At 48.0% G+C, this 26,755-nt stretch overlaps 8 protein-coding genes across 8 annotated transcripts; 3 read left to right on the forward strand and 5 right to left on the reverse strand.

Annotated features, from left to right (window-relative positions):
- Positions 1–283: 283 nt before the first annotated feature.
- Positions 284–1,974, reverse strand: I303_105279 (uncharacterized protein; the record flags this gene model as incomplete). The annotated part of the gene is made up of 6 exons (XM_018408566.1): positions 284–446; positions 580–642; positions 716–796; positions 870–917; positions 1,027–1,706; positions 1,897–1,974. 6 exons carry the CDS (start codon positions 1,972–1,974, stop codon positions 284–286), a joined length of 1,113 nt encoding a protein of 370 aa, XP_018262257.1.
- A 284-nt stretch (positions 1,975–2,258) lies between these two features.
- On the forward strand, positions 2,259–4,187 carry I303_105280 (uncharacterized protein; the record flags this gene model as incomplete). The annotated part of the gene is made up of 8 exons (XM_065969122.1): positions 2,259–2,281; positions 2,337–2,509; positions 2,591–2,617; positions 2,731–2,916; positions 3,029–3,123; positions 3,253–3,299; positions 3,387–3,473; positions 3,572–4,187. 8 exons carry the CDS (start codon positions 2,259–2,261, stop codon positions 4,185–4,187), a joined length of 1,254 nt encoding a protein of 417 aa, XP_065825194.1.
- Positions 4,188–4,411: 224 nt separating this feature from the next.
- On the reverse strand, positions 4,412–8,942 carry I303_105281 (uncharacterized protein; the record flags this gene model as incomplete). The annotated part of the gene is made up of 5 exons (XM_018408564.1): positions 4,412–4,492; positions 4,563–5,108; positions 5,181–7,378; positions 7,440–7,745; positions 7,796–8,942. The coding sequence occupies 5 exons, from the start codon at positions 8,940–8,942 to the stop codon at positions 4,412–4,414; spliced, it is 4,278 nt and encodes a 1,425-aa protein (XP_018262255.1).
- A 4,584-nt stretch (positions 8,943–13,526) lies between these two features.
- Positions 13,527–13,941, reverse strand: I303_105282 (uncharacterized protein; the record flags this gene model as incomplete). Its single annotated transcript, XM_018408563.1, has 2 exons — positions 13,527–13,815; positions 13,913–13,941. 2 exons carry the CDS (start codon positions 13,939–13,941, stop codon positions 13,527–13,529), a joined length of 318 nt encoding a protein of 105 aa, XP_018262254.1.
- A 1,127-nt stretch (positions 13,942–15,068) lies between these two features.
- I303_105283 (uncharacterized protein) lies at positions 15,069–16,416 on the reverse strand (the record flags this gene model as incomplete). The annotated part of the gene is made up of 9 exons (XM_018408562.1): positions 15,069–15,108; positions 15,204–15,317; positions 15,427–15,556; positions 15,654–15,734; positions 15,896–15,975; positions 16,046–16,100; positions 16,176–16,186; positions 16,286–16,339; positions 16,412–16,416. The coding sequence occupies 9 exons, from the start codon at positions 16,414–16,416 to the stop codon at positions 15,069–15,071; spliced, it is 570 nt and encodes a 189-aa protein (XP_018262253.1).
- Positions 16,417–17,830: 1,414 nt separating this feature from the next.
- On the forward strand, positions 17,831–19,018 carry I303_105284 (uncharacterized protein; the record flags this gene model as incomplete). The annotated part of the gene is made up of 5 exons (XM_018408561.1): positions 17,831–17,923; positions 18,002–18,020; positions 18,099–18,144; positions 18,349–18,500; positions 18,600–19,018. 5 exons carry the CDS (start codon positions 17,831–17,833, stop codon positions 19,016–19,018), a joined length of 729 nt encoding a protein of 242 aa, XP_018262252.1.
- Positions 19,019–19,725: 707 nt separating this feature from the next.
- Positions 19,726–22,720, reverse strand: I303_105285 (uncharacterized protein; the record flags this gene model as incomplete). Its single annotated transcript, XM_018408560.1, has 8 exons — positions 19,726–20,010; positions 20,129–20,343; positions 20,420–20,508; positions 20,590–20,886; positions 20,957–22,152; positions 22,212–22,287; positions 22,356–22,445; positions 22,524–22,720. 8 exons carry the CDS (start codon positions 22,718–22,720, stop codon positions 19,726–19,728), a joined length of 2,445 nt encoding a protein of 814 aa, XP_018262251.1.
- Positions 22,721–24,749: 2,029 nt separating this feature from the next.
- On the forward strand, positions 24,750–26,360 carry I303_105286 (uncharacterized protein; the record flags this gene model as incomplete). Its single annotated transcript, XM_018408559.1, has 5 exons — positions 24,750–24,873; positions 24,945–25,699; positions 25,767–25,913; positions 26,010–26,249; positions 26,325–26,360. 5 exons carry the CDS (start codon positions 24,750–24,752, stop codon positions 26,358–26,360), a joined length of 1,302 nt encoding a protein of 433 aa, XP_018262250.1.
- Between the last annotated feature and the right edge of the window lie 395 nt (positions 26,361–26,755).

A 26,755-nucleotide genomic window follows, 5' to 3' on the forward strand; every position in this document is an offset into this window, starting at 1 on the left:
TAGTCTAGTCTAGTCTAGTGTGAAAAATATCAATATCAGAATCATTCACTCATGCATGTCTTGCGAATCCTGGCACGCTGACTTCAATTTTCACGTCACGTCTGCAAGCAAGAGCTCAGCTCAGGTGTTGAGACGAGCTATCGTTGGAGGACATTTACTGCATTGGACTTCGCAAAGCACGATTTATGATCTATCGCATGTCTAGCAAAGCGTCTTTTAGTGTATGTGAATATGTATATGCCATTGTGCCCCTCTCCACCACGATCGACGATTACCGACCGACTTAGAGTCTCTTGAGGACAGCATCTGTCACGTCGGTAGTGGATGATTTACCGCCGAGATCGGGTGTGAGGTATTCGCCTTCGGCCAAGACGGTGTCGACGGCCGCGTTGATTCGCGAGGCTGGCTCGACGTAGCCCAAGGAAGAAAGAAGGAGGGCAGCGGATCTGTGATGTGTCAAAATACGATATGTCAGCTTAGTCTGCATGAGGAATTCTGCTTAGGCAAGATGTAGGGGAAAGCGCTTTCAGACCAAAGGTGCAGCCACAAGGAACAAGCAGGAGGGGGAATGGGACGTACCGGATAGAAGCGATTGGGTTGGCGATGTTTTGACCCTCAATATCAGGGGCAGATCCGTGAACGCTATGCGCGCAAGACAGATATCAGCTGAAATTGACATTGAAAAATGATGGAGAGAACGGAGCGGTCAACTCACGGTTCACCCATCACGAAATCGTCACCTGCGTTGATGGAAGGGACGAGACCCAAGGAACCGACCAGAGCAGCAGCACCATCGCTGGCAGGAAAATACACATTAGTATGTTAATGCACAGACTCGAGTATATATTGCTTGTAGATACTACACTTACGAGATGATGTCGCCGTAAAGGTTAGGAGCGACGGCAACGTCGAATATTCTGCGGAAAGCGAATATAAATCAGCTCATACTGTCTTGTTTGTTCGGAAAAATATCCGCTGGTACTGACTCAAGCCAGACTGAGACAAGTAGATCCGAGTCGCACTCACTCTGGCTCCCTGAACATTCTGTACACCATCGAATCGACCAATTGCTCTTCCATCTTCACACCATTGTATCTATCCGTTCCCTCCTTGACTGCTCTAACGCTCTCTCGGAACAAGCCATCCGTCACGCTGAGCACGTTGGACTTGTGCACAATCGTCACTTTGGGTTCACCATTCCACCAGACTTCCTTTCCTGCCTTTCTCGCAGCTTCTCTCTCCGCACCCCTCCTCAGCGCAATCTCAAATGCCATCTTTCCAATTCTGCTCGAGGCATTCGAGGTGATCTGTCTGTAGGCTATGGCCTTCTTGGATCCGTCGGGATTGGTCGAGATCTCCTCTTTCTTGATGTAGAGACACTCGGTGTTTTCACGGACGATCACCATGTCGCATTGATGGTATGATTTCTGGTTGGGAATCGAGACACTGCTGACTGGACGGACATTTGCGTAAAGGTCCAAGTGTTTTCGAAGAGCCACGATGGGGGAGGAATAACCGGCAACTTTGTGAGAAGGGGAAGAGACGGAACCGAACATTGCTCCGTCGCATTCCTCTTTAAGGATCTTGACTGTCTCGTCGGGAAGAGCTTTGCCATTTCGGTTGAACTCTTCCCATCCTGCTTGAAGGGGGATGAAGGTTGTTTTAGGGATAGAGGAACCGAGAGCTTCCAATACTCTTTGAGCGGCCTGACGTGGGTGTAAATAAAGATCCGTCAATACTCCATGGATGTGTCATGAGGTTTTGTTTCCAAATTCGAGGAGATTGATAAGATAAGGAGTGCAGCTGATTGACATCTGCCCCTTGACATTGGACTTCGGAGGCTGCTCTAGCGAGCTGGATATACGCGCTTAAAAGGGTCAGGAAGGGGAGACTTACAGGTAATACCTCCTTACCAATACCGTCGGCGGGGATCATACCCAATTTGAGAGCGGTTCTCTTGACAGCGGAAGCCATTGTGCTGATGATTCTTGACTGGAAGGAGGATGTGTTCGAGGAGTGATAAGGTGATGTGTAGTATAGATAAGATAAACAGTTGGGCAGGCAATTAGATGTTGAACGAGTTTAACTTTTTTTCTTTAAGGGTGAACTGGGTGAAATTTCGGTGATAGACGGTTGATTCGGCCGGATATTCAAACAGTCGTAGAGTGGAGGATGACCATTAATTTACCTGTGAAGAATCAATCATTTCGTCTTTCCTTTATACAACAGACTAAGCATAACGATACATAATCGTCAAAATGGAAGACGAAGAACCCCCTCAGTATGTACGGGACGATATCCAAACGCAATGTACTTGAAGCTGATCGATAAGTCAGACTGCTCGACGTGTCCTCACCTGAAGCAGGTCCTTCGAATATCATCGACGAATATGACCGTCCGAAAATACCATTGACCCTCTTGACGGGGTATTTGGGTGCCGGTAAATCGACATTGCTGGATTACATACTGAAAGAAGAGCACGGGTACAAGATTGCAGTCTGCATGAATGGTGGGTTTAGCTCGGCGTCTGCTAAGCTATCGCCCTTGCTGAAGGTCGAACTTACAAATTGTGCCGATATCGTCCCGATAGATTTTGGTGATACTACCGACATCGAAGGTGCGCCTATGTTCACGTACTGAAACCTGTCATCTACCTCGTCTCCTAATCCTCGTTTAAGTCATCCTCTCGTTGTGGCGGTCTCAAGCTGATGTCAAACCGTTCTGAAACAGCGAAATCGCTCACCCTCTCGAACCCCGACTCGCAATCCACCTCGACAGAGTTTCTGTCCTTACCGAACGGCTGCCTATGCTGCTCTTTCAAAGATATGGGGATAGCAGCCATAGAAGAGATGGTGGCGAATGCTCCGGGTGGCATAGATTGGGTGATGGTTGAGCTGACTGGAGTCGCTGATCCCGGTATGTCTCTTTTTACTCCTTTTTCCTAGTCAGGGCCAATGCCAATTTCTTGAAACAATCTCCCTTCACCCGCCCTTGAGATCGTGTCGATGCTCATACTGAAGCTCAACAGGTCCTATCGTCCGGTCTTTCTGGGCAAACGAGGAGATGGGCGACCTGATATTGGACGGTGTGGTCTGCGTGGTTGATAGTCGGAACGTATTGAAGGTGGGTTACTGTGACCTTCCGTCACTCCATCCCATCCCGATCCTGATCCCTTTGACAGACCCTTTGGACGGACACTTCCAGTGATATATACTGCTTCCTAGGCTAACGCGGACCCGTATTACTTGATAGCAATTGGCAGAACAGCGCGATGGGGGTGAAATCAACGAATGTCAGAAGTGAGTTGTTTCTCCTAGCTCTCACGATATATTTCGAAGCCTGTTGTCATAGGCATATTTATAAACTGATGAATTGGACTCGACCAGGCAGATAGCATGTTCGGATGTGATCCTGCTCAACAAATTAGATCTAGTATCTTCAAATCAGATGTCACAAGTAGAATCAACTATACGGTAGGTTTTCCTCTCTGTCCCTTCACTCCCTTACACACATACTTCCAACGTCCAAACCAAGTCTGTTGATCAACGGGAATACATTATTCTTCTTACAGGACCATAAATCCTACTTTACGAATACACCACACCACTCATTCCCGAATGCCGCTTTCCGACTTGTTCAACCTCCGAGCATTCTCAGATCCCACAGCTCTCACCGCTACGTCCGCTACATCCGCTTCAGGGATCCCCACTTCCGCTTCCATTCCCACTCCCGATGCCCAGATCGATGCTCATAGACACAATCATGCAGAAGGTGAAAAATGTGATCATCCCTCCCACTCCCACTCTCAGTCTCAATCGCATCTGAACGGCATCTCAACCGTGACCATCCCCTTACCTCCCTTATCCCAGAAACAGTATTTCGCACTCAACGAATTCTTAGAAAGTGTGTTATGGGAATCGAAATTACCCGATAAGAGCCCTTCACCCGAGATACTTCGTTCAAAGGGATACATAACCTTAGAAGACGGGCGGGAATTCGTTTTGCAGGGCGTGGCTGACTTGTTCGAGCTCAAGGAATTACCTTCGAAATCTATCACATCAGACTGTGAGAAACCCCAGGAGAATCATCAAGATGCGAATGAACTTCAAGGCGGAAAAGTGGTGTTCATAGGTAAAGGCGTGGATCAACTGCTGCGAGATGCTCTCACGAAGTACGTAGGTATATGATGTAACATGCAAAATTCAGGGCCGGCAAATGAGAATGTTTGCGTGCTTGTCATTTTTCATAGCATGTCATAATATACGATGTAAATGTCATACTTGTCTTTGCGCGTTGAGTAGTCACTGTACTGTACGTTTACTCGCAGCGCCATGTGTAAAATCGCGCCACGACCCAATGATAGGACCATATCACCTAGATTGATCTGTACACCCATTCAGAGATCCCCGCTCTACCTCTTCCTAGCTGAGTTGATCGCTCGACACCACTGAATCGTATTCTCATGGGAAGCACCATTGAAATAGTATATCGACTGAGTCCAAACACGATTATCAGCAACCTTCAGCTTGCAAATGCAGCGAAGCGATCTGATTGCGGCTCACCTTATTATCAACCACCCTCAGGACATTGCCATGAACGATGCTCGCCGGTTCTCTGAGAGTCGCCATCCTAAGCACGTTAAAGAGATCGACAATTCCTTCCCACCCTTCATTCCGCTGAGTGGCCAGGACCATCAGATCGCTACATAAGACAAGCATGACTTGTCTGTCTACTAATTCAGGCTTGATGTATTCTACCGGAACAACGACCTTCGAAGACGTCGAGCTTGTAAGCGTCTTGTCGTTGTCTGGTCCCATATTCAGAAAAGAAGAATTGGATTCCGTCTCAACAAAGGTCGAAGCTTTCTTCACCAATCTGATCAAGCTTAATGGACCTTCCAGTATGAGTTTTCGGTGTGGTTGGACCAGCGGTGAAGGGCCGGATCTTGATATTCGCTGTTGCCATGACAATAACCTCAATCTCGAATCTGCTTCCCGTTTTTCCTCATTCATCAGAGACGCCAGTGAAGCTATTTCATTGAGAGCGTCGTCGAGGGTATCTCTAACCCCGTCAGATCGAGGTGGGGTACACATAGCCAAGTCTTCGAGCTATACATGAAGAATTTGATCGTCAGTTGACTGGCCCTTTTTTCATTGATGGGAGGGGACACGCTAACTCACCAAAAGTTTGTACCTTGGAACTCTTTGAATAGGTAACAACAGATAACTCTCCAGATTGATTTGACTATGTTTCGGGTGCTCCTTGCACCTCTTCAAGAACGTCTTGACTCTCTTCTTTTGGCTCGAACTCATCTGAGATCCAGAAATAGGCACACTGTCTGGTCCATTGGATAAGTTGGAGATAGCACTCATGCCCACCGAGACAGCTGCTGCCGAGATACCAGGTGATTGGGTCGATTTCGATGAGAACGCAGGCGTATTGGGCGTTGACGAAGGTGCAGACCAGGTTTTCATTCTTGACAAGGCATTATCAAAATTGTTGATATAGGTGGAGTATTGCTTCATGTAGGCGATGTAGGTTCGGAAAACTTCCCCTACATGATGAGCAGTGGCTGACGACATCGAGCCTTCCTCATCGTCCGTGCCCTCCAGTAACGGCTTCACAGCTTTTTCGAGCGCAGGTAAGAAGTTGTCTCGGTGAATAGTCAAGATACTCTCCACCCCGCCAAATACGATCTTCCTCTCGGCCGCAGGAATGATAGTTTCGGTCGTTTTGTTTGGATTGACAGGTTGAGACGAGGGTTTGACGTATATCGACACCAGTTCGCCGAGCCCCCGAACATAGGTTCGCTCGGTCTCGTAGATCTCTCTGACAATCTTCGCTCGTTTCGACCTATCATTCTTGAACTTCTTGCCTGAGGAGGAGGATTGTTCTCCACAATCCTGCTCACTCTCGACTATCGAGGTGGCGCGAGAAGACTGATCATCAAGAGTTGGACGGCGGGCTCTCTGTGAGTTGTTCTGAGCGGCTACACCCGACATCGGGGATCCCAGGTTTTCGGACGCTGTAGACGAAGCAGTATAGCTTCCTTCGTGACTACCGACGACTTCAAAGCCGCCATAGGGCTCAATAGGCGGTCTTGAAAGATCGAATAAGTCTCGCAAATACGATTTGATAGACTCTAATCCTTGAGCATAACGATCTTCGATCATCGCAGAAGGTGATTCTACCAGTTGACGCGAGTTCGAAACCGTCATTGTAGCGATTGTGGCTTCGGAAGTGGCCGAAGGCAGGCGGTCGAGGCTGTCAAATCCACCAAGCGGAGCCATAAAAGGTGATGCAGAGGGGATCGAAATCTCGATTGATGGAGGCCCGAGATCGAGAGGTAAGAAGCTTCGCCTCTTACCGCGAGGTGGCGCGGTACTGCTGACACTGCCATGGATGGAGTTTGATGTGGGCAAGCCGGAATTTGGTAAAGTCGCTGAAGAGACAGGTGAGTCTAACGATATCTGACCGAACTCGCTAGCTTCTTGACCTAGTATACTCCTGGTTGGAAGCGTCATTGCGGATCGGGTGCCATTTATCGTAGGTCTAGACGGTAATGCGGGAATAGGATCCGTGTTCATGTGCTGCAGCTGCGGCGGCGGAGGAGGTAGCGATTTGAGATTGTCGGAGGCTGAGGCAGTCATCGTGGCTGCCTTATCCTTGTCGCCCTTCAGACGGTGCATCGACATTTTCCTCAAGAAGCCCCATTTACCGGTCTTCGTTGCAGAGCTGGCAGTCATACCGGGAGCGGCCAAGCGAGAGTTATTGCCGGAAGGATTCTCATCTTGGTAGTTACCCATGGCACTTGCTGCCCTTCGTCCATCGCTCGAACCTAAGCTGGCGAATTTGCCCGCGCTTGCAGGAGCGAGAATATTACTTGCGGGTAATGGTACATTAGTGAAGTTCTGTTGCGTTGGACTGTTATTTTTCGAGCTGAGGAGAGCTCCGGCGGACCTCATTTTTCGCAAAGCTTTTGTATGTGTGATATGCTCGATGGGCGGTGCAGAATGAGGATGATCTTCAGCGATCGAATCAAGTTGATATACCGATTGAGCCGCGGAATTCGGAGTGGTAGCCCAAGGTTGATCGCTCGCAGATGTTGATGAGCCCTGTACGTCTCGAAGGGAGCTGGCCGTCATTGAGCTTGTCAGGGAAGCCATTGAGGGCGGAGAACGGATGCCGTTATTAATTGGAAGATGTCTGTGATGAGAGTTCTTCCTACTACCCGCAGATGGTCTGGAAGGCCCAGCAAGAATCGGAGTGACGATCGGTATCCACTCCGCTGCAAAGGGATTGCCATCAACACGTAACATTTCGAGATGACCTAACAGGCAAAGCCAAGATGGCAGTGATACCAGTTTGTTTTGTCGAGCTAGAAAGAGGATCCAGTCAGTCCCCTTCGCCAACCGCCCCATTGGGTCATCCTCACTCACCGCACAAGGTATGCAGCCCTCCCAATTGAGCCAATTCGACTGGTAAGCTTTGCAGTCCACAGCCGTCCACGGCCAGTACCCTCATGGCGGTCAAATCTCCCACCCAAGCAGGCAATTGTCGCAAAGGATTCTTAGTCACGTTGAGCTCTTCAAGGGAATTACAACTTTGAAGGGTTTCGGGTAAGAAGAAGAGATCGTTATCGGAAATATCGAGCACCACAAGAGATGGAGCCAGGATTTCCAGTAAACTTGGGAGGAAAGATATTATATGTGAACCACATGATGGAAGCAGAAGATGAGTCACACCTGTCAAAATTATTAGCACGGGCTAGCTCAAGGGACAGCGGAATGCGCACCTGCAAATGAGCCAATCATGTCGATTGTCAGAACGCCGAACCCGCCTAAAGCTTCAATCTTTCCGACATTGAGTATATTTTCTCTGCCCTCGTCTATCATTGCGACAGCCTCAGCTCGGGCTGGCGCTTGCCACGGCGAGTTGAAACTGTCGAAAGTATACGTGAAGGCATTATCGGGTGGAGGTATCCTGCTTGAAGAAGGGCCAGATTCCGTTGTCGAACAAGAAGCGGTAGTTATCGACGAAGACGTCGAATCACTCCTCAAGCGATTCACAATATCTCGTTTCCAAGGTCTATGACTGAATGAGTGCGAGGGCGAAAGCGGAGGATTGCTCGTTGGGCTTTCAACGGGTGTGTGTCGTTGAGGGAAGTCGGCCGAGATGCCAAGACCGACGTGTTCGGCAGTCGACGTAGTAAAATTTTGTGGCAAATGAGGGAGAGGTGGTGGATGAGGGTGGTATACTTGATCTGAATATCCATAACCAGAATAGGCTCCCGATGCCATCGAACTCTCAGCTGAGGAGTAAGCATGAGCTCGTCCAGTATTTTGACGTATCCTGACTTTGCCATCTCCATCGTTGCTGTCCGTTCGATATCCGTATGTCACGCCCATCGAAGGGGTACTGGCGGTGGAGTCCAAGGTGGAGGAGGTCACGAAACTCAACGTTGGCTCTCTTCCGTCCATGCCCTCTTCGGTGTCGAATTCCGTAGCAGAGTAAGCATCAAGATCAACATCAAGTTGATGCATTGGCTGATCATACCTTCTCGATTGAGGTGTAGGGTCTGTGTATTTGCGATGAGGCAGGTGCGGCTTTTCACCTTCTTGTTGTGTCGGATATGCGCTCGCCGGACGACGGGTGGGCTGCACCCTTCTCGTTGGCATACTTGATTCGGTGAAGTTGATTGAAGAAGAAGGAGCGCTTTCGACTCTGCGATCGTGCGTGTCATCTTCGTCGTCATGAACAGGGGGCGTGGGTGGTAATTCATGTCGGGGCGGAGTTGGATAAGGCCGCCAGCCATGGCTTGGTCCAGCTACAGGTTGGTCTGAAGTCATCATATGCTTTAGATCTTGATAGCTGCTCTGCCGTGTTGGAGAATGTATGGATGGTGTTGGTGTAGGCGGTAAGGGAGTAGGCAGCGCAGGCATATCGTCTATAGGTATCGGCGGGTAATCCATCGGCGGTGGTGAACGAGCAGTAGGACGAAGGCGAGGAGATGACATGACCCGTCGCCGTTTCGGATAGGAATATGTGTCGTTGACAGCAGGGTAGATTACCGGAGGAGAACCGAGGCAGAACGTAGAGGATCGAGAGCGACGATTAGGGTTGAGTGATGAAGACAGATTGGGAGTGATAGTAGCAGAGCGGTACATTGTAGCAAGATCGTCAGTCCAGCTGCAACAGAAAGAGAAGGTAGGATTTTTTATCCCTCAAGCGAATTTGAGGTTTTTGATGAGATCATCGAGAGGGACAGATAGGTGACCAAACTCACTCTCGACTTTGACGTTCTTGCCAACCTGTTGTATTCCTGTCCATGCACAGGAAATACTGAAATCCCAACTTCCAACTTGACCTTTGTTTTCCTAAGTCTTCATATATTCAGGGATACCGATACAGGGGATGAAGGTCCGAGCTTGTGACGATCTGAGCCACTCAAAGTCCAGATCTTTGCTAGAATCAGTGCGGAACGGCTGCGAAATCATCCGTCAGCGATCGATCCAGTGATGGTGTGGCGTCCGAAAGACGTCAACAAGTGTTTGATGAAGACTGACTAGTTCAGTGATCAGAATGTTCTATGACAATCCGCCAGCAGCTATTCAGCGACACGCTGGGCGGCATTGGGTGATTTTATTGACTCACGCTTTCTATTCTCGCATGCCCGATCAAACTGCGCACGGTTCTCCTGACAAATAACAATAATGAGGATTCTTGTTTTCAGCGCAAGCCGTGCGTGAGATGTCGTGACAGTGGTCGTGAAGCTGTAAGGACAGTCGAGGAAGCTGCGAGAGGAAACGGAGGATCAAGCGGCAGGATGGGTGGAGGGGATCAAAGGATGCGGGTGGTGTGATGAGCGTTCAGTGACAAGAACGCACGAGCAGGGTAATCAGAGAGAGAGAGTGGATTGGGATAATGACCGAATGACCGTCAGCGAGATGTCAAACAGTATGAAGCAACTTTAGTGGGAAAGAGAAGGCTGACATGTTCTAGCAATGGTGCGAGAGGGAAAGACTCGGGCTAGATTGGAATGATCGACGTCGGAAGGGAAAGGAAGTGCCAACAAGCGGAGATGCAACCAAGTGATGAATGGGATCAATGCGCAAGGAATAACAGGATGGAGGATATATCAATGAATGGCGAAGCAAAGATAAAGAAGGTTCTTTCAGACTCACAAATTTGAATGAATGATTGGTACCTTGCGAATGCGGACTGACTTGTGGATGCCTTTGACCCTTCCAGCAACTCCTTGTTCCGTGCGTTCTTCTCGTGCTCGACCTTCCTATCAGCTGCTTTCCTGATGATCCTTGTCTTCTTTCTTGATCCTTGGACGATATTGAGCTTGATAGTCCGAAATGTTTACAGCTGCGTCCAATACCTAAATGACCTAGAAATAGACAGGTGTCTTGCTGGTTCGCTGGAATTATGAGAAATTTCCAACTAAATTGGCGGTTTCAGCCGTATGTATGTGTGTATGACGTCTGGGTGATTTCTCCTATTGAAAAGAAATAATTCTCGTCTACCTGATTATTCGGCTGATTGTGAATGCAAGTCCTTGATCCCTCGCGAGCGCACGTAGCAGGCAATTAGGCAGGTCCAGACTTGGTCTTAGTATCGATTGACTACGGTTCTTCTTGGGCAAAGATTTAACCGATGACTGCCGAGGGTGAACTGATGTGATAGATAAAATCGACGTGAAGGAATTATCTCCCTGATAAGAAGGGTTCCGAAATGATCTAAGGTATATCTTAAATTCTTGTCCAGGTTTCAGAGAAAAACCTATCGATATGTTCAGAACAATTTTAAGGGATCGGTTCGGTCGAAGGGTCTTCCTTTTTGCTTCAGGTTCAAGTGATATGAGATGCAGGATTTCTCGCTTCTGAGACGAGGAAGTTGGGTTGGGGTTGGGGTCAAGGTGGGAATGGTAGTAGCGTCGTCGATGTCGAGAGATGTACGTGCGTTCGCTGCTGGAATCTCGAAGCTGACGAGATATGTTGTCGAGCACCCCAGATTAGATTGATTGCTGATTTTGAATGGTGTTATCACGGATGTAAGAATTGATGATAATGTTGGGGTTGAAAATGGGGTTATCGCGTGTTTATGCCATAAGACGCGTTAATTATCAAAGGGTAAAATGATGCGAAAAATCAGATGTCCCTCTTGACACGTTGGAAAATACTCCGAATCCTACTAGACGTCGAGCGGGAAGACAGTGGGGGATACCCTAGAATTGGCTGCCGACCGATGAACACAGGATACAAGTCGGGGAAAGATGAATGATAACAAGTAACTAGATCAAAGAGAACAACATTAGATTCGATGTCAACACCATCAATAACAACATCGACACGCGATGATCATCTGAGATCTGAGAGACGATCAAAATTGACCACTCACATGTTTTACTTGTTGTTTGCTTTGATCTGATCTGCTGGTTTTGGTATTGGTGCGACTCTTTTGCTATGACGTTGTGCTCATGTTTCACTCTACCATGCACAAAGCGATCATTAGCCCAAGTTACTGTAAATGTAGATGTAACTGTCACAGCCGACGCCACCGTATCAGAGTCAAGCTAAGGACTGTCCTCCCCCTGCCCTGCTGTCCTGGTTCCTCTTGCTGGACCCATTTGAGCCGGGAACTTCTGAAAATCAAAGAAACGATAATTGACATACCTCCAATGGACGCGTCGAGGTAGATTGGCATATGACCCTCGATCGGTAATGTCAACTGCTTTTACTCCGAGGCCTGAGGACTGAGGCTTGGAAGCGAGACGAATCGTATTCGAGTAAAGACTAGCAGCATAACGGGAGAATCATGTCAGCGTTACGAAACGAACAGTCGACCAGTAGAGCCATAGACATGTGTAAATGTGTAAACAGGCTTTAGAGTTGGTAGACATATGTAATGATGATCGCCATGATGTTATACAGTGGAGTGGTGCCGCTCGTTCCAGAGAACATGAACGTTGCACAAACCCAACAGACAGACGCGGAAAGCAAGTATCTCACTGCATACATAGCTCTGAAGATGACGACGAGCATACGATCAGATGGGTCGGGAAGGAGTGAACAAGAAAGATGGAGATGACCAATATCGTGAATAGAACAGACACATTGATCGCGAGACCACTCACTTATCTTGCGCCAGGGGTACACCCTTCTGGACTTTGCTGATCTCTTGCCTTGATACCGGTTGGAGAAGCTGTCTATGATCAGTCTATGATCAAATTGAGAGAAGTGAGGATGATCACAAGGTCGGAAACCTGTGCGCAAGAAGGAGATGAATAAATCAGGATAATCAAAGAAAGAAGATCGCGATCCCCCTTTCTATCCTGACTATCTGATTACTGCATCTTTGCGCAAACTATATCTATACCTGTGGTCTGATCGAGGAAATCGAAAAGATGATCTGGTCTACTGTACATCTACAAGGTTCGAAAAGCTCGGTCAACAAAGGAATACATGTATTAGCGCGTTATTGCTGCACCAATCCCAAAGTTCTTAAGTCCTTCAACCAAACACAATCGACCATTGACAATTTATCAGATTTGTCCTTCCGACAATGAGTGGGGCCAGGTGCACTGTTGTCCGTCGGTGTCCTCCAGCCAGAGGACGGTGATAGGGGGAAGGAGACAGTACAGACTGGTACCGAAGGGTTCAAGCAATCACGAATATCAAGATCGAGCACTCGGCCTGTTCGTCTGTCTGTCTGTGCAGATGCCATTGGTGCGCGTGTGTGTGTGTGTCTACCAATACACAAGTAGTTGCCTTACACAATCGATCAAAGCCCAAACACGCTGCACGGCATCGCTTTCAAAGGGTCGGAAAGCAAGGCGAACCTAGACTGGCGTTTCATCCTCAATAGCTCATCGGTCTTGGTATTGAATGCATACAAATATACGCATTATCACATACACGTTTCAGGAGATATGGATTTCATGAGGCCATACAACCATCTCTTCGACGCTACATGCTTGAGCTTACAGTATGGAGTGCTTCCGAGATAACTTAGACTTGAAGGATGTCTAGGTATCTATCGAATAGCATTGTGTGTCATATGACTTCCAGATATTAATATTATTGACGAGCGAAGACGCCTGCGTCCATAGTATGTAGGTTTCAAATTGGCTGATGAGTACCTATCATCCTGCCCGTGTGACTGAAGCTCTGCGTTCGTTCTACCGCATCTTCACAGCAAGCCCAGCTTGTCCATTTGGGTCGAATTCAGTTGATTGGTTTACAAATGACAGCTGCTGTACACAGAGATGACAAGGAGATCGATTTCGACTTCACAGTGACATTCTGATACCCTGATCCTTCCTCGCAGCTTCTTCGGAACACCGAGTCCATGGATGGATCCGGTGGGTAGATGTTCAGACCGTGTCATCGTATCAGTTATCAATGATACACAGTATTCGCTCTACAAGGTCGCCCACGATCCACACCAAACCCACCATCAGCTGTCCAAGTCAATGAGACTAGCGTACGAATGCAGGTAAGCACGAGGTCCAACACAACTCACGGCATATACTTCTCATACGGATTAGCGAATGGATGTCCAGGCGGTAAATCCCTAGGAGCGAATGACTGGGTCGGGAATTGGTATGGTCGTAATTGCGGAACCGGAGGTGCGTGAGGATGATACCCCGATCCCGCTCGACTCGGAGGGAGAGGTATAGCGTTAGAACGGTCTAATCCCCCTGAGTGTGCTTGTGGTGGTGGTGGATATGAATGGCCGTATGATGAGTGAGGTAAGGGGTGTTGTGCTGAGGATGGGATTGGGATTGGTGCGGAGATGTATCCTGGGCTAAACGAATCATACATAGTGTCCTTCAGCCTCTCGCAACTCGCAACTCGCATCATTTCTCATTTATCGTTCTCCTGATCAGCAGAAGTATGCTCACTCAATAGATCTCGAAGACGTGCAGCCCATCTTGATGAACTATACCGTTCAATTCTGTTTCTCACTCCGTTCGTGAGGTCTGTTGCTGATCCTCCTATGGATAACTACCTTCATCTTTGAAGGAAAGCAATACGATAACACAGACTTCCACAACATCAGTATGTGTCTTGCTTTATACAGTCTGCACGAGCTGGGCGGCAAATCGTAGGTTGCAAGTTGCACACAGGACACTTCACGAACTCATCATACCACCATCAAGAAGGAGAAGGAGAAGCTTGTTTCATGTACCTTGCCCTTCTCCTTCCCCATCAATAACTTCCTCAGCCCCAGCCCCAGCCCCAATACCAGAAGGTGTGTGATTGCCTCGATGCTGTGATGTATATGACATACTAGTTACTAGACATACCGAATCATCGCAATTGGCCGATACACTTTGATCCAGATCCAGTCACCGCAATCAGCCAGTCAGTCAGTCAGTATTACGTGGTGAGTGTGTGTCGACTGATAGATCAGAATGATCTGCACTATTTGATGTGGTTTTGTGATGGAAGTAGTGGTGTAAGGATACTTGATCGATGCCTGACATCCCAAAGGAACCCTGTTCTCGGTTGGGCACTGGAAATGGGGAATGAGACTTATCCACTCATTCAACGTTGATAAGTCCAAGCAGAAGCACCGCCGCCACCCATATGAGAGATCGGCTTTACCACGAATGGTATGAATGGCTGGAAATCCGAGCAACGAGAGCTCTGAGATCACTGAGGTTCAGTATGTATACACCAGTCAGTACGTTTCGAGTGTCGCATGTTGTTAGTATATTGTTAGTATGATTGTACCTCTTCATCTTCATCGCCACATGCATCAATTGTACCTTGTTCCAATGTACTCATGGATCTGCGCCACGCTTTGCGAACCAATTCGTTATTAAAACACACACGTTCCGGCGTCATTGATCTTTCTCGAAGCGGCTCAGAGACACAGCAAAGCGCATAATGGGATAACGACTTCACCGCCGCTATCGAAATCGGATATTATTGCATGCCACCAGCTGTGAAGACATTACCAACAAGCCAGATACCAGATTATCGTGTCGTATCGATGGCAAGCGAGACCCCACAATCCTTGACTGGCAACTGACGACTGACAATTGACAGCATTTACTCGGCAACAGGGAGTTCTTCAGCCTTAGGACAGTCCCTAATAACAAATAACAATCATCGATTAGTCGCAGTATTCCCGTACAGACGTCAATTTTATGCAAAAGCTGATCTGGGTGGATTCGTCACACTCACTTGGCAATGTGACCGGTCTCTTGACATTTGTAACATTTCTTGGCGGCCAAAATAGCAGCTTCGTCTCTTGGAGCGAGACAGTCCCGGGCAAGATGGTTCTCACCGTTGCATCGGCTGGAATCCACAGCTCATCAGCCTAGGTTTTCCAAAGCCCTCGATGGAAGATCTTTTGATCCGCCGAATATGATCCGTGGGTAGGGGGTGGGGCCAACCAATGACTCACTAGCACTTGACGGGAGTTCCATCGGCATTGACAGGGGCAGGTCTAGGTCTTCCACCGAACCCATTGTTGAAACCACCTCGTCCTCTGAATCCACCAGTGAAGTTGGATCGACAGTCTCTAGCGATGTGGCCTGTGAAAACAAACGAAACAACAGCAAGACACGTAAATTTAGCTTCGCTCTCGTTTGGAAGTTATCTTCATTGCGTCTACAGGTAAGAAAGACTCACCACCTCGTCCACACTTGTAGCATTTTTGCATGGGTCCACCAAAGTTACCTCTCATAGATGGGCAGTCGGATTTGACGTGACCTATTATATCATTTCGCAATATCCAGGTCAATCATGAACATGCGAGGGTTTATGACTCGAGCATTGCAACAATGCAAGAGAATCGAAGAGATAGGGGACATGAACATCTGAGCCCGAGCGGGATGCCGGGGATGCGACGCGATGGACATTATCTGACTCACCAACACCACCACAGGCGTAACATTGTTTACCGTCGGTAGATCTAGGTTGAGGACAAGCAGTAGACTCGTGTCCTGGTTCTCTAAACGACAGGTGGACTACATCAGCTTATTGAGATGCGATGCCCAGCATAGTCAGGATGCACGGCTCACCTGCAGTTGTAACAGAGTCGTTCGGGAGCTTGACAGTTCTCGGCAATGTGACCGACTGAGATCCACCCAGCTTTAGCTTCGTTCAGATCGACATTCCACGATCCTGATCAGTCCGTGGAAGGATACGCACGGTTTCCACACCTGGGAGTGATGTTAATCAGCACAACAGTCATTTAACGCATTGACCCGAAGCCACAACAGAAGTCTGGACAAGTTTGGTTGAGGAGATGGGATGCTCACTTGAAACAACCTTGTCTTGAACCTGGCACAGCAGCAGCTCCACCTCGTTGACCGCTACGTTCGATATCATCAGTAAGGCAGTGATAGAATGGTGAGGCAGGTCAAATTGTGCTACGCAGGACATACAACATGATGACCCTATTCGACATCCAAAAATTCATAAATTAGCATCCCTTCTCATCCCAATCCAATCTCTTATCTTTTCATCTCTTCAAGAGAGGTCGGATTGCCGACTCACGTTTTTGACAAAAATCTACACTATCTGTGAATGACAACTAAACAAGACCCTCCTCGAATCTACTTCCCTTCTGAACTTTCGTTTGAAAAGAAAAAGAATGTATTGGTATTTGCTTTCTGTAAGAAGGAGATTCAAAAACCCGAATCCCAAACCGAAAAAAGTCAATTGCCTGTTGGCTGCACAAGGGGAAAAATAATGTGGCATCTGGCTAGCCCTGGCGAGTAAGCGCTTTGTACGTTATCTCATACCATACTACCAAACGATCAAAGCGCTTTACGCCGCTCCCTTCTGATTGGTACAACTTTAACGGCACAACTGGGAAATATCTGATAACCCATCTCATCTCATCTCATCTCACCGACTGAATCTCAGCAAAACATATCCACATCAGTACGTCAGTGTGAATATGAGGTTGACAGCAAAACACCTTTCCAAGGGTAACTCGAAAGAAACGCCTAAAGTACGCTAGGACCATTTAGCGTATCCAAGCATTAATACACTCCCTTACCTTCACTTGCGCAGTCGCAGTAGGGGGTAAGATGAAACAACGTCACCCTATCATCATAACACGCTAGAACGGACGATTAGTCTACAACCAGGATCTCGTTTCAGCTTTGTTTTCTTGCTTACCTGTTCATCACGTCTTCGTCGTCGTCTCCGAGGGGAGTACCCTCGAATCTATCACTTCAATTCGTCGAAGGCTCGATATACGTTCATACCCAGTCGACGTCATCTATCATTCTTCACCACTGATCGTATGGGTTCTGGGCGGGGAACGATGCGAGAAGAGGCGATGCGATGCAAGGCGTTCCTTTGCTCACATGTACGCCTTTGGGACCGGACTCAAGGGTATCCTTGCTTGGCTATAACAACATCGCACTGATCACCACGTCATCGTCAAATTCACTGTATATGTGTTTCTATTTCTCAGGATTAGACAAGATACTAAACAGCGCTAAGACCACCTTTGTTCTAAGGGCTCTCACAATTTCGCCCTTTCTCACCCTGGCAATCAATCAATCAGAATAATCAGATCGAATTGTTTAGCTCAACGACCACTGCTAACAACGAACAACTGTAACACAGCATCCCACTCATATCATATTCAACCAAAATAAATACCTGACGACGACATCGATCCTTTCTCTTCTTTCTCTCTTTTTTCCATCCAAATTAATCCTTTCATATAACCAATACTATCAGCTTATACCTTGACACTCACACTCACTCTCTGTCTCTCATACTTATAATTCCCATTTACACTTCAACTTTTCCTTCCAGATACTAAACAAAGCAAATTTCGCAAAATGAGATTCACCGCTACTGCCGCTACCACCGTTGCCCTTCTTGGTGCTGCTGTAGCCCAACAAACTTCAGGTGATATCACCGTCAACTCACCTGTAAGTCTTCTCTCGTCTGCCATTGCAGTGCTCTTACCTCTAACGCGATCTGAGCTGACGATTTGGAACTCTCTTCAGGCTTCTCTCGTCCAATGTCGTGCGTACCTGACCGTATTATGAAGCACGAGATCTAGTGAGAGGGAATCTGCATGCTGACGATCGAGCCTGACTCCAGAACCCGCCGCCCTTTCTTGGTCGGGAGGTTCTGCCCCGTACATCATGTGAGTCCACTCGCTCTCAATTCGTCACAACAAATACTGCACTTCCCCTATTTGGGCTGTTCTGCGGACCATTCGATGCGGGCTTGTCTTACCCCGCTCGAACTCGTGCTGAGCTCTCTCATTGAGACATCTCTCCGAGCTAAATCACGCATATGTGTCGGTTCAACGGCTGACCATGACCTGCTCTGTCAATCGATTCCACAGCGCCGTTATCCCCGGAGGACAACCATCCGCTGCCGCGCTCGAGACCATCTCCCAGTCTGAGCAAGGTAACTCGTTGACCTGGACCGTTGACATCGCCGCCAACACTGAGATCACCATCAAGTTGACCGATTCTAAGGGTGCTATCCAATACAGTGGGTCGAGTTCTCCCCCTCATTTCTATCTCTCCTCATACATCATGCATTACTCTTTGCTATACTATACTAATTTTCCCTTTCCGTCGTTCTGTTTAGGTTCACCCGTTACAATCCAATCCGGATCCGACTCATGCTTGAACGGCGCCTCTTCCTCTGGCTCTTCCGGCAACTCCACTTCTGCCGCTTCCACCTCTGCCGCTAGCGGTGCCGCCTCCGGATCTTCCGGCTCATCTGCTGCCTCCGCCTCTGGGGCTGCCACCTCCGCCGGTTCCGCTGCTACCCGAACCACCGCTACCGCTACTGCCTCCACCTCGACAGTCACTGGTTCCGGTTCCGCTTCAGGGGCCTCTGGCTCATCTGCTGCCTCCGGTGGGGCTTCTGGAGCTTCTGGATCTTCTGCTCCATCATCCTCCGCTTCAGCTACCGGCGCCGACTCAGGAGCTCTTCCAAATGGTATGGTCGCTGTCCCCGCCGTCGTCTTCGCTGTTCTTGGCGCTATCGTCGCTCTCTTCTAATTTTCTAAGTCGAATCCCTCCTTCGACCTTCGGATTCAACGGTGATCGGGATCGGATCGGTATCGCATTCATTATAGAGTACATAGCGTCTCCGTTTCCGTTTTCTTTCAGTAGTTTTCTTATTCTTGACGATACGACATAGACTTAGCATAATGACACGACACTAGAGGCCAGAACCAGAGATATCTCGAAAACCCTGCACATTAGTTTCAGCACGAATTCTTGCGCATTCGTATGGACAATCGACAATCATTATTCATCATTTATCGCTTCGTGTTTCGTAAGATGTCTTCTTCTGTGTATGCACGTAATTATCCCATCAAATCATTGTCGAGCAGATGCAACGATCCCGAGGATTGACGGTCACTGCTAGGGCGTTCACTCTGTACTGACGATATTACCTGCAAACAAGCGATGCAAAGTGGGTCTGAGTGAAATCAGGGATGACTCAAAGTGCCGGCAGGAAGTCTGGAATGAAGCGTCTAGTCGACGACGTACATGGACAATGAGTATGATTTTGCTATATACGCATAAACTCATACACAGGTAAATGTTGCATTATATACACAAATTACCAAGTCAAGATAATCAAGATGACAAGATCTTTTCGATTGAATCTTACCATTGCAGCTTCTTCAGTTCATTATGACTTCAAAGATGAACCCGAATTCAGATATATTGTTATGTTGTATTTTCAAGCACATTGCTTATGTTGCCTTTGCTTTACCTTTATCGCCTGCCTGTCTCTCTGGAAGGTCTTCTTCCTTCATAAACCCATCTGCGTCAATATCATCTTTATCGATCCCCCTAATTTTCCCCTCTTTGATATCTTCGCCTAGACCGTTGATACCATCTTCGTCGGATTCGTTCTGCGGCCACATCGCATGACAGAAGAAGTTGTCAGGATCCAATCTCTTCTTCAGCCTTCTCAAGCGGGGGAAGTTTTCGCCGTATACCGCTGAAACCGAAGAAGAGGTCGAACTTTGTAAGAACTAACAAGAGAAACCATGTTAGCCATGGAGAAAAGACATGGGTGATCCTGTGAATCTAAAACCCCAGACATGAAGTAGGTTATACGGAGGGCAAGATGAGATTTGCAAGTCGACTTACACATGGTAATGGTCCACCTGGGGAATTAGGATGAATAACTTCGTTGATCCATTCTTCGGCGGTCGTGACACACCGTGTATCCTCGACGGGAGGTTCGTTATGCGACCATTGGTGTAAGGCTGCAACTGTGAAAGCTGATTGTCGGTGAGAAGAAGGGTAACAAGAATCTTTGACATCTGCAATTGCTCCTCCACCAGTGTATTCGAATAACCAAGCTAAAGCGATTTCGGATGGCTCGTAAGCAATTCACGCTCCTCTTACTCAGTCCCATCTCAAATTATCAGAACTCACTGCATCCATCAGGGACGGAATGGAATCTAGAACAAGTCTCATCGATAACTTCGTCTGTTAACGATTTGAGCATATCACTCTTGATAAACCTATCACAACAAGTCGATCAAAATAGCCAATATGAGCTGATCTTTCTATGTGAAGATAGCGAGACAGCCAAGATTACTTACCATTTTCGACCTTGTCCACCTTTGAGAATCTCTTCGACAGCCAATTGCTGTCTTTCGAATTTCCTCTCACTGAAGTCTTGGAACAGTGACCTTCCACCTTCCCAAGCACTGATAGCTTGTACGTACATCTCTCCTTCTGCTCTTGCACCGGAGAAACACAGTTGGAAAATCACGATAGCTGGTGCGCCGGGTGGTCCGGCAGTCATGATGATATTGGTGTATAATGTTCGGGGGGATCCTTTGATACAGTCCCGTACGTGCCGCAATAGGGATGGCGTCTTCTCTCGGTCAAATAAGCTAAAAAGACAATCAGTCAATATGATCAGTAATGCCTACTTGGTAAAGCGGGCAGGCATTCGTGACTTACTAGATCAAATTACCAGCATACACACTAGGCAAATAGTATGCCTTTGCACGGAATCGTGTCACTACACCCAATATAGCACCGGCACCTCTGACTGCCCACCAGACTTCCTCAGGATCCTCATCGTCTTTCCATTCTCCTCCCTTTTGTCCATTTTGACCAAGCCATACGATTCTTCCGTCCGCCAGGACCATCTCCACTTCCACCAGATTGTCCATCGCCAGACCGTGCTTTCGCCCAATAAAGCCGAAACCGCCCGAGATGAACTGACCGGCGCCGACAGGGAAGGCTGAAGTCGGTACGTGGAATGCGCCGTAAGGCGAAGCTGCTGTGGCTGCGTCCAGAGCTTTGGAGTTCACGCCTGCGCCGAAAGTGACCAGAGTGTAAGGTGGAGGGTCCGGGTGGGTGTTGAGCGTCAAGGAGGTCGAAGGGCCAGACGCGAAGGTAGGGTGGAAGCTTGTCGAGTAGGATGAAGAGGTGGATGAGTTAGCGCCAAAAGTCGTCGAGACAAAGGGGAAGGATGCAGTAGGTGTTTGAGATGGGTTGACGTATGTCACTCGTGGACCGGAGCGAGAGGAAGGCCCTGCCTCAGGTGAGGCATGCGAACTTGTGCTTGATGAGAAGGAGAATCTTGAGCCTTGACCAGCTAAGATATACCCATCTTCGACAGGTGATTTAGGGGACCTGGTGAATTCAGATGCACCAGCGAAGGAAGTTGCTGGAGTGGATTCTTTACCTCCACCGTAGGAGTCGGATCTACTGGCACTGCCACTTCTGGTCCCACTCCCTGATCTGGAGTTGGAACCAGAAGCACTGCTACCAGTCTTGTCTTCTTCCATAGCGCTGCTAGAACGCGAATTGTCGCCACTGGCTACAGCCTCATCTATGCGCTCCATGGGGCTGTAAGGGCCAGATCTATCGCCATCGACTTTCCCCTTTCGTCGAGCGCCATCGTCGTCCGTGCCATCAGTAGCGAAATCTTCTGAGGCCGATCTTTTGGTTGTCGCCGTATCGGATGAGCCCGCATGCGTAGAAGCCAAGGACGGTCGTCGGGGTTCTTGGGTTGACTGGGAGTCGGTCGAATCACGACGAAGCTGAAGTCTCTCGAAGGACTCTTGAAGAGTCGGGGGACCGGGATTCGGTAATGATATGGTGACGTCGGTCATGAGAGAAAGGTCAAGGATGACATGACCGCCAACCTGAGACAAATTGTCAGGAAGACCTGTCGGCGAAAGATGCGAAGCAAACGTGAACGTACACTCCAACCATGGACACCGTTACCTCCTCCCTTGACACTCAATTCGAGTTTATGTTGGCGACAGAAGACAATGGTTCTATGGTTGATCCTACATCAGCATTAGAATCGTTTGACACACAAGGCGCAGCGAGAATCTGGACGTACCTGCTAACATCCTGAGCGGTAATAGGTTTGACCAAGGCGAGAGCATTGGTTTTCACGGCTCCGTTGAAAATGGTGGAAGAAGCGACAAAGCTAAGAGCCAAGTGGACGTATCACATCAGCTTCGAACGTTGAACACATTGAATAGTTGGGCGCGCAGCAGATACTCACCCATCGTCATCCCTGCCCAGCACAACAGGTGGCTTAGATTCATCAATCAGAGGATCAAGTACAGCCTTTTTCAACTGTTTGATGAGGTCGTCATTGGAATTGATAGCATGAGGTTTGAGTGCTTGAGCGAAGAAAGGATATGGTTTGACGATAACTTCTCCCTCTGCGGTGGTCGGAGGGGTAGTACGGATAGCCATCTTGACCGAATTGTGTAGCGGGTTGATGTTATTGTCGTGGAGGGGAAATGGATAGGAGAGTGATATGTGAGTTGATAGATTGAATTTTGATCAGTTGCGTTGCAAGAGTTCAACTTATATCTCTTGGCGAAGGATCGTTTCACAGATTGACTCGGCTAGGAAGATGTGAATTGATTGATGATTGGTAGGAACCAGAGTGGGGAATAACTGTTCTGATGAGTTTGATGGTGATGATGATGGTGGCGATGAGGAGGGTGTCGTCACGGGATTGATTGGATTGAAGGTCGGTGTGAGATCTATTGGTCTAGTGGAAAATCCAGGAGTTCTAGACGTCGACAAACCTCCTTTTCCCCAGCGAATCACTAGGTTACAGGCTGCTTTTTGAGCTATCCTAGATCTTAGATCTGCGCTTAGACCCTCTGAGAGGTCCAATCTGGAGTTTAAGCGATATCAAAGGATGTTACCGAGGTGGGTGATAGTGATAGTGCGTTCGCCGTCGAATGCGAGTGCGGGGGAGGATCCGGATGGGGACGGTGTGGGTTGTCTTACTGATGCAAGGGGAAGATCCTTTGATTGGTTTTGATTAATTAAAATTCAAAATGATCTGATCCTTCGCTCTCCACTTCAACCTCAAAGGAATACCTGGTTCTGGTTGATGCTTGCGTGTAGTGATGCCGAGTGTATGATCAATTATGTATGGACGGTATCAATTATATTATTCTGTTTGCTGTTGTTGAGTGATCGAACTGGCCGTTTGTTGATAAGGAATTGTCGGCGGTCAAAGCGTTGATGAGGTACGCAATGGGAATCCGCAAGGAGGGATGAAATTGTCGATTATGCTAAGGTTCGTTGGATATAGATGCACAAAGTCCGAGTCTTTTGTTTGATATGGATAATACAGTTGCGAAGATACCAGTAACAGGAGCAGATGTGAAAGTGATCCTATGATTTATGTATGTAATGCAGAAATGCAGGTCAAAAGTGGATGGTATGATAAACGTTGATTTGCGTCACACTTTTAACGGCACAAGCATATACGAAATGTATGTATGTATAACAAGCGAGGTTTTCTTGCCTGGTATTTCTCTGCACGATTTTTGCATGTCTCATCTCGTCTCATATCCCTTTCTTGAGCGAGTATTAATTTGCTTGCTTCTGAAGCGATCTGCAGTGGAAATCGCGGAGTATCGGACCCCGGGACAGCAGGCGTTTTCTGGCTTCTTTCCTCCTGACTTGCGATAGACTAGATTTTCTCCCTTCGTAACTTCAGTTACTGCATTTAGAAAGGACAAAATCAGGTAACTGACTAATCAAGTCTGATTCCCATGAACCCTAACTTATTCTCAGCCGGCAAAACCGCTCATATGCTCATACCGTCCCTTAGCATTTTACATGATGCTGACTATAATTCTGGATGTGCTAGCTCGTCAGCGTTCGAACGAATTCGAAGGGAATAGACAGGAAGAGAGAAGCGTCTGAATTAGCTGGAATCTCGGGGCGTGCGTCATCAGGATAGGAAATGTGTAAAGTCTATTTCGAATGCCCCCGGAAGCGCATCACTAGACATTGCTGTTCTGCTCGGGCATGCACATCATTCTGGTCGGCATGCAGACAGGCAGGAGTTCCTTGAAGCTGGCTCAAATACAGCTTCGCCATTAGTCAGAATGCATGAGTAAGAAGTTCGAATAAGGCCGGACTGAAGATCAGTTTTGGCAGAATGGTTTGGCATGACGTCTTGCCACATGTGATTTGTGCGGGGCATTATCACAGAGAAAAGCCATAGTGAGCATAAGATAACGCCGGCGAATATCCCAATTAGAGCTGAGTGTGGCATTCGTTTCATTGAATCGCGTCCTGGAGCTGCCTGTCTGGTGTCTGCCGTCATTGCATCATCAAAGAGATTTATCATTCTATTGGCTTTCATTATTCTTGGTCTGCATACTCGATCATACATCTAGTACAACAACGAGGAAAGGAGTCCGCTTAGTTCCCTTCCCTTCAGTCAACGACAAAACAAAACACTCATTGTATGTCTCACACTCCAACTTCGACAGCCCCAGCGGGTAATGCAGACAAGAAACCCTCTTTGACGGGGGTGAGGATCAAACAGAGGAAAGGTCAAGCTAAAGCCACTGCAAAATTCGAGCCAGAGAGTAAGTTTACATTTGGTCTCCTATTCCATGTCATCTCCGCTTCGTAGCTGACATTGGGTTTTGGGACATAGCCTTCCGTGACGCCCTTCTCTTACACCTCGCCCTTATTCCTACACCTTACACGACGGATTCACTGGTCACCAAGCTCGTCCAGGCCGGAACGACTTTAGAATTCCTCAAGTATTCAGAACAGCTCTTTGAGATCCTCTTCGTTGGTGGTTTACTCCAACCCGGTGGCAACTACTTGGATGACAAGCGATCTCCCATCTATATTCTGAAGGAGAACTCGGAGGAAGATCCAACATGGGAAGAGAATGTCGGGGTCAAAGGCATGATTGAAGTCCTGAAAAGGGTCATTCAGCGATACAAATACCTCCAGAAGCCCTTGGAAGAGAACTTCTTACCTGATCTCCTGGGATACTTGCCTAAATGGAACAACCTCGAATCCAGAGATAAATTGTCAGAAGCTATAGCTCTCCTCGTTATCGACTTGCAAATCTCCCCGAAATGCTTGCTTTCGTTAACAAAGGAGCATGTGAACAAGGATAACTCGGCTCTGAACTTCTTCACCCATTTCGCCAAGGTGGTCTTGTCGAAGCAGACGATAGACCAGTTTTCCTCGATCATCAAACGATCAGGTCTGAAGGACATCCTTGGGGTGTTCCCTCTTCAGATTAGAGACAAGAAGCACTTGGATGAGCATTTCAAGAAGGAAGGCCTCCAGTCCATTGTCGATTGGTATGCCAGATTAGCTTTGGGAGAAGTCAAGGAAGAGACCATTCACTCGGTCGAGAGAATGATCAATGATGAGGAAACCAGCGAACAGGTACGTCAGCTTCTTTTTGCCGTTTGTATGGCGCCAGTTCAGCTCACGGTTTACTGTCATCTCTCAGATTATCGAGTCGCTCAAGGCTCAACAAGCTGAGAAGCCTGTTCCTGAGGCCGATTTGGTCGATTGGATCTGGCAAGGTCTCATGAGAACTATCGATATGTCAGCTAGAGCTGATCAGATCGATGCATTCGTCTTACAACACGTCACCGTGAGTATCACTTATATTCGTTCGCTCTTTCCTACTCTAACATCTGAACAATCTCGAGCTATCTAATCCTCACGTTGACCACGACAAATTCGTTAGAAATACGCACCGGTCCTTGAACCGTTCACCAACACCGCCAAAGCCCAAGTGAACCTGATCAACTCGGTCCAAGTGGCTTGTCATACCGACACGCGAATCATCAAGTCTTTCGTCCAGATCTTGAAGACTCTGTACAATGTCGACGTGATCTCGGACCAAGCGATCATTTACTGGCACCAAAAAGGAGCTAAACCTAATGGAAAACAGCATTTCCTAAAAGCTACGGAACCTCTCGTCAAGGTGAGTCTGCATCATCTTCATGACTGATGATCCCAACTTTGGGGCAACATAGCTGATATGGTTACTGGGATTCAGTTCTTGGAAGAACAAGATTCTGATGAAGAGGAGTAGAGAGTAAGAATGAGCTCTGCAATGCATTGAAGAGAGAAGGAAGGTGACGACGGGCGAAGAAGCACGAATGAGTTGTAGGGAAGAGTACAGTGCAATTGGATTTTCGTCTCCGGGTTGATTTAGCATATCCATGCATCTTGCATTAAGCGTTTAGCCATTATTGATCCCCTTTCATCCCGTCGCGTCCCCCCCGGTCGCGCCCCCCTCCCCCCTCCTCTTATTCTCCCGAGCCCTCCCACCTCTTCACCCCCTGTCCCGTCCTCTCCCTTCCTCTCTTCTCCACTCCCCTCTTCTGACATCCGCTCGCCTCCCCTTCCCTCCATCTCTTCCCCTTGCCCCACCTTCCCTCCACCTCTTCCCGTCCCCTCCCTTCCCATCTCTGCCCTCCCGCTCCC

The sequence above is a fragment of the Kwoniella dejecticola genome, chromosome 6 (genome assembly GCF_000512565.2).
Source record: "Kwoniella dejecticola CBS 10117 chromosome 6, complete sequence".
NCBI classification, from domain to species: Eukaryota; Fungi; Basidiomycota; class Tremellomycetes; order Tremellales; family Cryptococcaceae; genus Kwoniella; species Kwoniella dejecticola.